The sequence below is a fragment of the Alosa sapidissima genome, chromosome 3 (assembly GCF_018492685.1).
Source record: "Alosa sapidissima isolate fAloSap1 chromosome 3, fAloSap1.pri, whole genome shotgun sequence".
Classification (NCBI taxonomy): Eukaryota; Metazoa; Chordata; class Actinopteri; order Clupeiformes; family Clupeidae; genus Alosa; species Alosa sapidissima.
Window position 1 is genome coordinate 25,293,006 of NC_055959.1, and position 14,665 is coordinate 25,307,670.

General features: G+C 44.9%; 1 protein-coding gene across 5 annotated transcripts; it reads right to left on the bottom strand.

The window, feature by feature from the left end:
- Nucleotides 1–66: 66 nt before the first annotated feature.
- On the bottom strand, nucleotides 67–14,104 carry map3k14a (mitogen-activated protein kinase kinase kinase 14a). Of its 5 annotated transcripts, none has more exons than XM_042087448.1 (16): nucleotides 13,950–14,104; nucleotides 8,688–8,959; nucleotides 8,485–8,575; nucleotides 7,848–8,106; nucleotides 7,289–7,585; nucleotides 6,408–6,539; nucleotides 6,037–6,169; nucleotides 5,442–5,570; nucleotides 4,257–4,361; nucleotides 3,965–4,122; nucleotides 3,509–3,659; nucleotides 2,507–2,851; nucleotides 2,133–2,242; nucleotides 1,831–1,969; nucleotides 1,512–1,612; nucleotides 67–1,381 (listed from the first exon to the last, which is right to left on the bottom strand). In XM_042087448.1, exons 2-16 carry the CDS (start codon nucleotides 8,947–8,949, stop codon nucleotides 1,181–1,183), a joined length of 2,613 nt encoding a protein of 870 aa, XP_041943382.1. In that variant the 5' UTR covers nucleotides 8,950–8,959; nucleotides 13,950–14,104; the 3' UTR covers nucleotides 67–1,180. The 5 variants fall into 5 exon arrangements, with proteins under 5 accessions (XP_041943382.1, XP_041943384.1, XP_041943387.1 ...); XM_042087450.1 differs by having other exon boundaries at nucleotides 8,688–8,956; nucleotides 13,950–14,050; XM_042087453.1 differs by lacking the exon at nucleotides 13,950–14,104 and adding an exon at nucleotides 10,568–10,718 and having other exon boundaries at nucleotides 8,688–8,956.
- Between the last annotated feature and the right edge of the window lie 561 nt (nucleotides 14,105–14,665).

Sequence of the window (14,665 nt, forward strand, 5' to 3'; positions counted from 1 at the left end):
CATTTAATTTACCTCACAAGCAAAACTTGAAATGGGCATTTTGTAGAGATAATGACGAAACACAGGTAAAGGTAAAGGCTTGTGTTTTATTTGTATTGTATTTCATTTCTTCCATTACAGACATTTTTGACACATGCATTTATCTGTCATCAGATATTCAGATGGCTTTAATAGTTCCTCATGTTTCACAGATGCAAAGAAAACCCAGCAACATACAGTACAGCACATTGAGTTATAAATGCTTTAATTGAAATGAAATAACTTGCAATATGGTAACTGCACAATCGACCTCAAACATCTATCTCAATAATTGTCTTTTGCAGTACTGCCCCTACAAGAGGCAGATTAAACATTCAAACCACAACAGGCAAGTTATATCCTGATGCATGAGTACATATAAATCAGGAAGATGAGAGAACCTGGAGTGACAAGAGTGACCAACTGTGGGTTGTGACTCTTATTTCTTCCTATTTCTGAAGTATTCAAACTATTCTGTTGGAATTTCCCATTAATCTTCTATGTAAAGTAAATCACCCCAGCGTACTGGACATTTCCACAATGCAGCATCAAAACAAGCAAGCCACAGACGTCAGGACGTCTCCAATGTCACATTGCATGAACAACGAGGTAAACCATTTGAATTGTAACACTGCTCCAAGTGGTTTTTTGTCTCATTCCTTCCATGTGCAGTGTAACATAATTCGATGGCAGTGTGGCCATCTCACTGAAGTGTTCCTGATTGACATGTAGCCACCATTAATCATTACATTTTTACTGCTGGGTACAAAGTGCACAAATACATTTTTTCTTTTTTTTTACTGTGAGTTCAATACAGCTTTAATGGTAAAATGTAAGGACCTAAAAGGGCAACCAAGTGTGTAATTCAATAAAACATGAGCTCACAGGAGGGACTTAAGAAACAGCTTATTTACATAGACATGTAGATTGCAAAGAAGACCAGGTAAACTGCTAAAACCCCTTTGGCCAATGTTCCAGCAAAGTCAGGCACGAAATGATAGCCAAATGTTTACTCATCTATCGATTCAGCCTTGAAACCAGACATCTGAGAGCTTATTGCTTTTGTGAGATCACTAATTCAGACCACACAAGTAAAATCTGACAATCTCATGAACAGCAAAAGGATGAAGGTAGGTGGATATGGGTGAAGGAGTGGAAGCAATCAGTTCTTGGTCTCCAGGCGACCGTTTTTGATCCTCCACCTCCAGGACTGCATGCAGGACGGTGTGTGGCCAGTGGCAGGGGAGTGGTTACAGTCGGGAGCATGGACACAGTGCAGGAGCAGGCGAGGAGAGGACATTTCCTCATCGTGTGACACGGGGCAACCGTCCATACTCTGCAGGCTAAACACCGGCTCTGAGATCTAACGGAAAGAACGCACACACACACACACACACTCAAAGTTAGAGATCTGCTAAACACATACAGGTATATGCTTCACATATGTTGACGAAAAGCACAAACATACAGTAAGACACAGAGGCACTCTGTACCTGCTCACTGATTCCTCGGGCGATGTGACCCACGCTGACTCTGGGTTTCTCACGGATGCAGATACGTCGACCACTGAAGTCCTGGATGCAGACTTCCACTCCTGCCAAACCAAACGCAGCTTGTTGAATGGCATGCCGTAATACTTATGGCTTAAAGAAGCAGAAGGTATAGGGTGCTGTCCCTCCAAATCAACCGGGCTCGCAAATAATTTATTCCTACTAGCATTACACTATTGAATAAGTTAGGAAAAATAACTTGATCCTTTCTGTGTGATAATATGGCACTTTGGTATAATAATTAAAATTGTGAATCACTCACCTCCTAAGCAAAATGTATGGCGCAGGGTAGGGGTACCCCGCCATTCCATGCCGAAGCTTTGGCTCTCTGATTGGCTGTTGCCAGAAAATACACCTGAGCTGAGTTCTTCACCTGGGCTGAGAGACCAGCGTCCTGAGTCCTGGTGAGCAGGACAAAGAAGGACAGGTTTAGATCTGTCATCAACAACTACAGATAGCATGAATTTGACATGAGTGAATGGACTAAGCAGAAGTTTTAGGGTTGGTCAGGTCTTGAGTTGGGGGGTCGGGGGGGGGGGGGGGGGGGGGTGAGTAGAGACTGACCTTTTTATCCCATAAGTCCAGGTGTGAGGGACCCTCACTGCTCAGACAAGACAGAAGCTGCTCCTGAAGCTCTGCAGAGTGGAGCTGAGAAAGGCTGGTGAGGAAGAAGTCTGTACACACACACATACACAGACAGACAGACAAACAATCATTTAGTGAAGATGGAACAAACTCAAGGTTTCATAAGGACAACCTGATGTGCTGTTTACTCCATCACAAACAGCTGTCACACACACACAAACAAAACCATTTAGTGAAGATGACTAAACAAAACCAACCCATGCTTTCACAAGCACAAGCTTACTTGTTCTGCCACAGACACCTCTGGCATACACACACACACACACAAACAGAATCTTTGACGTCTTTCTCACCTCGCTCCAACTTGCGTAACTCGGCAGTCACTGGGCTACTGCCCGTGTGCAGAGGCGCTGGAGATGGAGATGGAGGTGCACACTGTCCCTCTTCCCCCTCCGTCTCCTCCTCCTGCTCCCCGTGCTGCCTGGACGTCTTCCTTCTGGAGTGGCTCCTCTTCCGCCCCGGCTCCGCAGACAGACTGGTGGAGGAGGAGGAGGAGGCAGGCGGAGTGGGGTGGGGTGTGGCAGTGAGGGTGGGGGTGGACATGGGTGTGGTGGCATCGGACGGCGCAGGGCTGAGCTTGGCTAACTTCTTCAGTGGTTTCACATAAGGTCCTTTAACAGGGCTGGTCAGTCCACCCACTAGACACAGACAGACACATACACATCTCAGTGCTGATGATGATATGCTCAGGTGATATTATTGGACATAGATCACATTCCATTCATTGTCATTTCTATGTATTCATTCACCTATATAGTTACTCTGAACACTGCTTCATGGCGTACTGACAGTACATTTCCCAGTGGTATACTTAACAATAATATATTACTGTCTTTTGTGGACTATTTCCTAGGTAAACACTGCACACAACTGTTTATTTCTATGACCAATGTGACTCCCTCCATCTCTCTAACATGTTGTAATGAAGTTCCTCTGACATCTGTCTGATTGAAAATGTCCCTTCGTCAGTGAAAAGTAGTAGCCATATCCTTTTCTGTACTTATGGACCCTTTCAAGAGAGTTCCATTATCAGCATCATAATGGACCCCTTCAAGAGAGTTCCATTATCAGCATCATAGTTGGCCCCACAAGACTTCCTTTTTAACATTCCATATGTTATCTTAATGCAGAGGAAGTAGATTGGGGCCCAAATAGAACGTTCAAGCATTGTTTTTGTTTTTAATTGTTGAAAGGGTCTATAACAAGTGGATGACCACTCTCCCTCTTTGAGAGGTCACCCCATCCATCTCTGCTGACCACTTGGATGGCGGGCTGCCACTTTACTTTCTTCTCACCTCCTTGGAGGGCTCGTGTTGCCTGCACCCTCAGCTCTTGAGCCGACGCTCTCCTGATTGGCTCTTTCTCAAGTCCCGCTTTCAGGACCTCAGCGACAAGGGGGCTGCAGTCAGGCGGAATCTCCCTCAAGGGCGGCGGCTCATTGGCGATCTGTAACCACGGAAACAGTTCTGTCACAACTCATGTCTCATCTTGCCATGCATTCGTGGCAGTTATGCTACCATGCACTATTAGCAAGATGCTACCCTAGTGCCTTCTTAATGTCAAGTATTGGATCCCAAGTATTTGGTGACTGGGAAATCCCTTCATAACTTGAGGATCGAGTTCACAGAAATCCCCCGAGCTCGAGCCTGCTGCCACCTCTCCTCAGTGGCTCCCCAAAAAAAAGCTGGGCTGTCTACATGCAACAGGGAGGTCTGGCGATGACGCGTCTGTTGTGGCCTATCAGAACTCACCGTGAGGTAGAGGGGGCGGGAGTAGAGGCGTGTCCAGGGGTGGCAGCCAGTGAGCAGGTGCAGGAGCATACAGCTGCTGCTCCACACATCTGCCTTGGTGCCACAGCGCTCTGCTTTCACCATCTCAGGGGCCATGTGTGTCTCTGTGCCTTTCATCTCTACACACACACACACACACACACACACACACACACACACAGATGACCAAAGATATGGTTATTTTCATCACATGAATGGAGTAGTAATACTATATTGAACACTGCGCTTTGTTATGGAGTGTGTTTCACGCTACCTGTATTTACTCTGATGCACTCGCCAGGTGTATTGAGTTTCTCTGAGTGTCCAAAGTCACACATAAAGATGTTCTTCCCATCCTCTGACAGCAGCATATTATCAGCTACAACACACACACACACACACACACACACACACACGCACATTCAACAAACAAACAAACAAACAAACAAACAAAACACTCAGGTTACTGGTTTTTACATGTCATGCCCCACACCCAGCAGCAGGGAGTGCTGCAAACAGTTCTCAGTTCCTCACTTTTCCTCCACCCACTTCCTCTGCCTTTGTTCCTGTTTTGAATTCAAGCATACTTCTTCTTTTCTGCCTCTCAAAATGTCTCCCTCCCTCTCTCTCTCCCTCTCTCTCTCTCTCTCTTTCTCTCTCTCTCTCTCTCTCTCTCGGATTTTCGACTCTATAATCTTGTCTCGGCGAAATCCTAGCGACCCACTTCGTTCGATCTCTGCCCATCTTTTTTTTCTCCCTGTGTCTTTCTCTCGGCCTGCCTCCCCTCCCCCCTCTTTCATGAGTCACGCGGTGGGAATTTCCCCGCCAGCCGGCTGCTTGAGGCCACAGGTGCCGCAGCCTAAGAGTGTGTGTGTGTGTGTGTGTGTGTGTGTGTGTGTGTGTGTGCATGTTTGTGATTGGGTGTGACACTCCGTCCCTGAGTGTTTGGCCACAAATACACAGAAAACACACACACTCTGCTTTCCAAAACTAGACTTACGCTATCAGCACAGAGCCCACTTGGCCTCAAGAGTGACACACTCTAGGCGAGAAACGGCAGACTCGAACTCTGAATGTTAGCTGATTCAATCATCAGATAGTTTGACGTCACCGTGCACTAGAAATTCAGTAAGTGAGCTGCTCTTACAGCAAGTGATACTGCCCTTGTGATGTGAGCCATAATGCTAATTAAGTAGGCTGTAACCTAAATGAATGAGTAGACTTACTGCTTTACGGCTTAGAGTAGCATCAGACAACTGTTTGAATGCCCACACCACCTCCCCCACCCCCACACACACACACACACAAACATTGCTTATCTTAAGCCTGTATTACCGTTCCAGTACATTCCACCACCATTAAGCAACCAAACTCAGATTCAAACAGTAAAGAGGAGGTACACAGGAAATATTCCTGACATGTTTGTTTGGTCAAGGTCAGAAACTTGCCGATGGTTTACCTTTTACGTCTAGATGCAGGATTTGCCTCTGGTGAAGGTACTCAAGAGCTTCCAGCCCCTGAGTGAAGTAGTACAAGGCCAGGTCCTCTGGGAGCCGCCCCCGCTGCTCCAGGAGCTGACCTAAAGAGCCTAGGGGTCAGGGGTCAGAGGTCAGCAAAGGACAATGGAGGAGCTTGAGTGCTTGGACTGTTGTCCCTATCTGACTGGTACTTTTGTCAGGCACACTGCTGGAGTTTTAGGCTTTTAAAGTGCATGTATTTGATTATTGCATGGATTTGTCTCTGGATAACAGCTACTGTGTGTCAGTGGCAGTGAGTTTAGTGAGAAATAGGGTGTGTGCGTTTATATGTATGTGTGTGATATTGTGCGTGTCTGTGTTTGTGTTAGAGAGATACAGTATATAAAATGTGTGTGTGTGTGTGTGTGTGGGGGGGTGTTTGTGTGATAATATGTGTGTGTTTGTGTGCATCTGTATGTGAGAGATACTGTGGTGTGTGTGTGTGTGTGTGTGTGTGTGTGTGTCGGGGGGGGGGGGGGGGTGCATTTGTGACATGCTTGTGTGATGATGTATGTGTGTGTAATTGTGTGTCCTCACCAGACTTGAGGTCCATGAAGAGGATCATGTTGGGTCCCTCGCGGACAGCACCAAAGAGATCCACCACGCAGGCCAGAGGAAGCAGGCAGCTCCACGCACCTACCTCTCCGCTCTTAAAGCGACTCAGGGGCACCTGAGGACACAGAGTAGATAGTGTTGAACACACACACACACGCACACACTGTGTGTTCTGAACTGTGACCGTTTGAAGTCATCTCAGAAGAAGGAAGAAACCACAAAAATACAGAAGGAAACTTCCTTGTAAATGACAGACTTGATTCAACACACACCACAACACACACACACACACACACACACTCATATAAAAAGGACACACCCAAGGTGTGGAACGTCTCTCTCCACACACCAACCTTTTTGGCGGCGCACACAAAGCCTGTGCTGTTGTCTCGGACGCGGCACACGTCCCCATAGGAACCACTTTTGATAAGGTTGCTGGTGTACTCGCGGCCCTCCCGGTACTCAAACTCCACCGGCTGCAGCTTCTGCAGGCACAACCACCACACAAGCAATGGGACAGGAGGTGAACAGGCAGGTCACACAGGGTTGCACGAATCGCAGGGACCAAAAGTTCACTGGTCCACACAGCCATGAAGACCAATCAGGATGAAAAGTCCGTAGTCTCTATTGTGCCTTATTATCGCCCTATTATGCTAATAAAAAAGACATACAACTAGTGATCACAGAGTCCAGTTCGTATTTAGGGGGCTACAACATCAGTGAAACAGCACAGGAATGGAATCTGTCTTGTATGGTTTGAATTGGCTTTGGGTAAAGATCAGTCAAAGTGACGATTTACTAAGATGAGCTGAGATGAGATGAGATGAGATGAGATGAGAGAGGTCTGTGGCTTCTATTGATCATGTGAGTCGGGAGGGTGGGGGGGGGGGGGAATTCTTAGTAGAGAGGAACTGGCGCACTAGTAAACAGGAAAGCCTCGAATCGTAGAAAACAAGAAGAGTGGCACCACATCAAAGGGAAGTGCTAACAAGGGTGCATGTGAGTGTTTATCAGCCTTATGGACTTATGGCAGCAGCAAGCAATGCAGGCATGTGCTTTTGCTTTTTGCGTGGCTCGCAAGTAAAGACTAAGTAAAGCCAAAATGTGTGTTTGTGTAGATTTATAAGTGTGTGTGTGTGTGTGTGTGTGTGTGTATATGTGTATTTGTATGTTATTTGTATGTGTATGTGAATGTGTATGTGTGTCTATGTATGAATTTATGCAAGAATCACACCTCATGGAGAACTAAACCCTCATTGATGTCCTCCTCCTGTAGTTTGTCTTCTTTCTCCCTGTAGTCTCTCAACATGGCCTCGACAAGGGGAGTGATGTACTCTCTCCCATCTGTCTTGTCTTCATAGTTCACCGTGTTCCTGTGGGACTGCACGGCCAGCTCCATGCCACCTGCGTCCAGGCTCGGCTGCCCAAAAGGGAGGCAGTGGTGGCTGGATGACGGGGACACCCAGTCCCCAGTCTCCTGGACCCAACCGCTCTCATCGCTGCTGCTGCTACTGCACTCTGATAACCCTCCCTGAAGGATGGTCAAAACACACAGAGGTCAAGGGTCAGACAAAACAGGACAGTGAGCTGTAGTGTGTGAGTGTGTGTGTGTGTGTGTGTGGCCTGAATATATATGCTATTTCTTTAGGATGAACCTTCTGTGTCCACATGCACAACTTTACTTACAAGTTTTGATAAAGGGTGTATGTAACATCTAATATGTTGACACACCACTTAGATTAAAAATAGAAATAAGTATGTAAGTGTGTGTGTGTGCAAGGTGGAGGACTCACCTCTGATAGAGCTGTGCGAAATGGATGCAATTGTGGGGGGATCTCTCCGGACTCCTGTTCGGGCACACCGGTGTGCGCTCTCTCCCTCCGCACCTCTCCTCTCGCCTCCTCCTGCTGCTGGTGCTCGTTCCTGGTCCTCCGCCTGGGTCGATGCTTCCGCTTGCGCCTCCTCTTGCCAACCGGCTGCGGCCCATCCACAGTGGCGGCTGCAACAAGTACCTCAGCGGGGGCCCGATGGCTACTCTGGTGAGGACTGTGTCTGCGGTCAAGACAATGACAGCCGGTCAGACATGGAGACAAAGGAGGGGATCCAGGGTAGGATGAGGAGAAAAGACTGAATCACAGCTCCTGAGAAATAGGCTTCTAATGAGAATTTAGCCCTGTGGCTTTGTGAAATGCCATTCCCAGCTATGCGTTCCTTCACACGGATTTAGTCCTAATGGTGCTATTTGCCAAAGTGAAAGAGGCACTTGAGTGGATTTTCGGCTGATGAGGTAATGTGGCAGCACGCGCAGGCGTGGCCACCTGAAGGCTAACCTGTTTAACGTATGACAGACATCTACAGTAAACGATGCAAGGTAAAAAAGTTCCGCATACATCTGGTATAGCAAGTCGAGTGGACAATGTGGCGTCATACCTTGTATGCTGTACATATGGTGCCTGTGGATCTCGATGCCTGTACTTCTCGCTGCCAGTGGGAGAGAACTCCTGCGAGTCCTGAGATTCACCTGTAGAGAAGGGAGAAGATGGCTAAGCACCTTTTCCTGGGCTTTCTATGTACAGACTATTGGTCTCAGACTGTCGAGTCCTCCTCACGGTGTATTGTACTGTGATACTCACATTGTGCTTGGGCGATAAAGGGGCTACTGCACTCCGGCGACCTGCCCGTTCCAACCTGTTCTGCAGACCCCTGGGTCAACACTCTGACCAGCAAGTCAGATATTTGGTCAGCGCCGGGCACCTTCTCTGTCTTGCCCTTCTGCTTGAGGTCAGGCTCTGTTGTGGAGGCATCGGCATAGATGCTTTTGTCGAAGGAGCCCTTCAGGGCTGGCCCTCTGAAGGGCATGGTGGAGTTCAGAATCCTCCTCGTAGTTACTGCCATCTTTCACCTGCTATTGACAAAAACAACAATAAAAAAAGTGTTTAAAATTCATGGAACATCTTAACAAGGTCTCAAATCAGCAGCTATAGAACATGAACCATCAGTATTGGAAAGCATCAAGGACACACATGGAGATTTTGATAAAGATGTCCCAACGATTTACAAATAAAATAATTAACACACATGCCAGTGAAATCCTTGATAAAATCCATTTTTGCGATTTGCAAATGTGTACTAAGCTATTTAGCTTATCTTATTGCATGAAATATCTGATAATGTGTGCCCAATCCACTTTTATGGCTAGTGTTATCAAAGGAATTCCACGAGAGGACACATATCTACAACTTCCCTGTCTTAAGTACATATTTTTCTGTAAAACAATTACCGGTAAGTTCAACAATATCTACTCAATGAACTTCAGTATTTATCCTTGCAATGGGCAAGTGTGGTTCCCACCAAAGCCATACTCCTAGACTAGACTTTTTGATAAACTTTGCTTATAATACCACATCGACGTCCCTTTAAGGAAATAAAACTACTACAACCACTACTAACGGCTTATTGTTCTCTCTCTTCACCCCACAAATGAAGTTCCTCAGAATCTTTTCCTGATTTTTTTTCAGGAACACCAATGCCAGGGCTTTGCACTACAGTAAGAAAACAAAACTCTTATCAAGTGCATTTTGACTGAAAAAAACCTTGCAAACAAACATAGGACGGACGGTGTCAGAGAACCAGTGCCATTTTGAACGTGGCTAGTTAGGTGGCTAATAACTCTGTACTCTGTATTAGGGTTGGCTATGCTGTATTAGCTACACAAACCAGACTCGAAGTTTCAGGCTGTTGCATCAGTGAGCCTCCTATTGACCCCAGCTAATCCACTTTGCACACACACACACACACACACACACACACACACACACACACACACACACACACACACACACACACACCTCAGCTTACAATGAGGTGCGGTGACATCGTTAAAAAAGCATGTCTGCCAAATGCGCTTTGCTAAAAGGAGGATAAACTTCCATAAGTCAAAACAACAAGTATCAATCACAGACCATGTTTACCTGCATTCCACATGGCATAAAGACAAAACAATTGATATCATGTAACTAAGTTTTCAAAAACTGCCATAATGAAAACGTGTAAGCTGGCTTAACAATTCACCTTTTCCATTGACAATAAATTACTTAACTGTATTCAAACAGTTTGAAGAGCACTTTGAACTCAGTACATGCACATATTATACTTCCCAAGACCCAGTAGGCCTACATGCATGCGCTATATACTCCTATTCCCTGTCAACACCAAGACTCCAGCTCCAGCCAAACTGCACCATACGTCTGACATATCCTCTGTTTCCTGTATGAACCCAAACCCAAACCCAAAGTCCAAACCCACACCCAGCCTGCGGACCAGAATAATGCTGTAAGCCATTAACATCGATACTGTAGCTCTGCTGAAACTGAACAAAGATCCCCATGCAGACACACAAACCTGTTGAGTTCCAGTGTGCAGCAGCACTGCTAGCTTGATAGACTGGTAAGAGGAGAAGCTTGAGGAGGGAGAAAAGAGAGAGACAAAGAGAGACGGGAGAGCGTGGACATACCGACTGAGGCAGGTTGAGGCAGGAACCCTTGCTTCCTCTCTGACACGGACAGATTCGTTTTGTCCCCAGCTCAGGAAGAAAAGTGTGCATTTGACTTCGACAACAGTTGTCAACCTTGCAGCAGTGTGTTACAGTCTCTCTCTCTCTCTCTCTCTCTCTCTCTCTCTCTCTCTGACTCTCTCTCTCTCTCTCTCTCTCCCTCTGGCTTGCGTCCAGCTGAGTGAGGCGAGCGAGGCAGCTTGTGATTGGCTATGGCTGATTTACGGGAAAGCCATCCGTTTCCCCTCACTCACCCCTCCCTCTCAGTGAGACTCTCAGCCTGTCGCTCCCTCCCTCTGCCCTCTCTCTCTCTCTCTCTCTCACACACACACACACTCTCTCTATCAACAGTTCCTGCCCAAGCAGTTCCTCATGAGCTGGACTTGTTTAATGGACCCTTTCCCCTCTTTGTCAACTTCAATCTTTTGAGAGTGTTGGCCCAAAAAGACATGCTGCTCTCTTTACAATAGGGTTTGTTTTTTGGAAAAAGATAGCTCAGTGCTCATAGTTTTCTGACAACGACTTATGGGAGGGACCTGTCAGTTATGCACTTTTCCACATCTTTACAAAGGCTTAACAACATGTGTGACACTTTTCACTGTTTACGAGAGAACATAGAGTCAGACAGGACAAGTTTAAAAATTTGAACTGTTATAGGCATTCCTATAGGCTGTTATTGGTGTGAAATACAAGAACGCGGAAGTTGAGAGAAATATAATGATGGATGATGGATGCCATGTTTCCTGGCAGTGAGTGAACAGACAGGTTTTTTGCTGATGTCTGTCTACTTCTGGGTATCTGCTACAGGTAACACAACCTAACATGCTGACACCATGCTGACATGCTGTTTCAAATCACAATCAAGAATACAGCTAAAGGAGCCCTCAAAATCAAGACCCCTATTGTTAGGGTGAAATCTCTAAAAACGTCAATGCTACAAGTTATTATAGATGTACAACTTGTATACAAAGTATAGCTTGTAATATTATACTATAGCCTTGTACATAGCTTTACAGCTGCAAATGTATAACTTGCAATGACATAAATCTTATATGATAAACCACTTTGTTATACAGATGGGAGACATTAGGTTATGTGGATCTGAACGGCTACTATGTCAGTAACTTCGCTTAAAGCTTCATCCAATAGCATGTTAGATCTTGTTCCCATGAAGGATAAAGGATTATCATGTGTGCCATCGTGTCAAATGTGAACCCAAATAACACTCAAAAAAACATTAAGGGAATACTACCTCAGATGATGTAAAGAAATTCACCAGCTCCCATTTTGAACATTTACAACATTACAATCTCAATAGGCAACAACTTTTCCAGACAAAATAAAGTTGTGGTTTCCTTCAGAGTGCAGTATGACTGTTTAACCATTCATTTCATTGTGAAATAGACAAATAATAACCAAAGAGTGTTCAACTTCCTTGTTTTGCATCAATGTTGACTGTAGCAGTACACTCATAACAGCCAAATATCACCCCCTCTGATGTTGTGTGTGTGTGTGTGTGTACATCACACTTGTGTGTGTGTGTGTGTGCGCTTGCATGATTAAATGGAACTAACCCAATTCCAGGGAACCCTTTCTTTGGGTATGAAGGATGTGAAAGACAGAGGCAGGCTGTCCAGGAATGTGCAGCGACAGTCACAAATCACTTCTCTCACAGAAAGGATAGAGAGAAATACCAATGCCATTCCAGGATCTAATTCACTCAGCAACACTCAACCAACAGGTTTCACACACAAATACATATTCACACACGTGCGTGCATGCGGGCAAACACATGAGCACGGGCGCACGCACACACACACACACACAAGGAAATAGATAGAGACGAGAGGGACAGAGAAAGACAGAGGGATGGAGGAAGAGAGAGAGAAAGAGAGTAAGCAAACACTGACTCATCCACACCCACACAGATGTACTGGATACCTCATGCTTGAGTCAGGTTTGCCATTAGCTGCATCCCTACTGTGCTTCCATTGTCTCTGTGAGGCCTCTCTCCAGGCCTCTCAGCTCCCACCCTCCCACTCACACACAAGCCTTGTACCCCCCTATACATCCATACCTGACTGGATAACAGAGAAAGCCAGGGACACAGCTACAGCACCAAATCGTATTTTTTTGAGAATCTACTGTAAAAACACAAACAATAAGCTATACTCTAAAGGCTAAATCTGGTCATCTAAAACACGTGCTCGGTGCAGACTGTGGATTAAATGTTATCTCGCTCCAGGATATAGAAAAAAGGAAGTTGATTTTTGAAAAACACACACACATTTGGTCGAAGATACTATTCTCTTTAAAGTAGGATGTCACAATTTGAAATGAGAGACACAGTATGCTTTAACTTAACTTATTCTATTTAAATCAAAAAAATGCCTGGGTGTATATGTCCATGTCTCATGCCACATCCATACGATTTCTCAATAAATCTATTTAGTAATCTAGATGTCACCATGATGGTGAGAGGAAAAACCAATGCCTAAAGTGAGAGTTACATCAAAGGGGTGGCGCAAGCCTGACTGACAAGTAGGCTAGCCTACAACTGAAGTCTTCTCACAATTTAGACAATTATAATTATTATTAGCAGGCCTAAATAGTAGGCCTACAGTAGCCTTGTTATTATTTACGGAGCAGCACATACAATTAGCCATACAATTGTCAAACAGCACATACAATTAGCCATACAATTGTCAAAAATAATACAGACAAAAAGAACACTTCCAGATTAGGTAGGCCTGCAGGTTCAAGCTGAGGCATAGAAAAGACGCGCGCCTTACAAAAGCGGAAGATGCTTTATATGTCCAAAAAAAAAGGCCTATTTGAGAATCATTGCAATGACTAGTTTGAAATTATCCTAAACTACAATGCACCAATGCAAATGTGCAACTGTGGGCATACAGCCTACAAGAGCCTACGGAAATCGTCCAAATTTAACATTTTCATTTATCATTATAGGTTATGAAGTAAACAAAAGTAAGTCTTACTCTACAGCCATATGCATTAAAGAACAAGAGCGCAGATAGACCTGCTAAAAGGCTATATATAGCCTTATATCACCCTTCCTGTGCTGTTAAATTGCCCTCCATGCAACAACTTCAAAGCGTAAAAAAACATTAGTATTCTTTAATCGCAAATGAAGTTTAATCGACGTAAAGTGATGATCGAGGAAACAATCGCTGTCGCATTTACACACTTCCTCATTTCCTCACCTCACCTCCGCCATTTCATGGATATATAAATACGATCAAGTTGTTGTTTAAAAAGTCAACCAACTGGTTTTGTAAACGTACAATTCGGTATTTCAGATGAAAACAAGGTGTTTACTTACGATATTAGATCGACTGAGAATATCTAAGTTGAGTAGGCCTATCGGAGAACCCTTTAGCATCAGATGAGGGACTCTTCAAAATGTCTCAAGTGACAAAGGTAGGAGTGGTACTGAAAAGCGAAAGTAAACTTTTTGAAGCCTACGCCGCAGGGTGCCGCAATGTAGCAGGTTTCCAGTAAGCAATAAAAGAAGACATCAGATTAATATCCATGCAGTTATTCTGTGGTGTGATGATGTAGCGAATGTAGCCTTCTGATATGCACATCCTCTCCAGTCAACATTAACACGAATAGGCCCAAGCAATTGACTGCTGGATTGCCTACCTGCAGGCATGTTTATGAAAAACCCTAATTATAGATAACTAGGCCAAAATCTAGGCTACTTCACAGTCACAGGTCATATTCTCGAAAGGTCTAGATTAGGTAATTTTGGTCAAAATGTTGTTGGCTTGATTGCTTAGATAATGAAACATCTTTCTCACAGATAAGTAGGCCTTCAACGGAGCCTCAACCCAGTTGTCCACCTTCATAGCCAGAAAAATTGATGACAGGGTTGAGCAGCATGCTTGACTGTAGGAAACCAAGTCAGAAAAAGTTGGAATGTTGTGTAACATGTGAATAAAAACAAAATGTAATAATCTGCAAAACTCTGATATGTTGTCTGTGTCCTTTCCATATGAGTTTAAGAGATTTGCAGATTATTACATTTGGTTGTAA

Coding starts and splice junctions, on each gene's coding strand:
- map3k14a (XM_042087448.1), bottom strand. CDS start 8,949: ATGGCAGTAACTACGAGGAGGATTCTGAACTCCACCATGCCCTTCAGA. Junction 4,362..5,441: donor CCTGCATCTAGACGTAAAAG/GTAAACCATCGG, acceptor TGTGTGTTGTAG/CTGATAATATGCTGCTGTCA. Junction 2,243..2,506: donor GTTACGCAAGTTGGAGCGAG/GTGAGAAAGACG, acceptor GTGTGTGTACAG/ACTTCTTCCTCACCAGCCTT.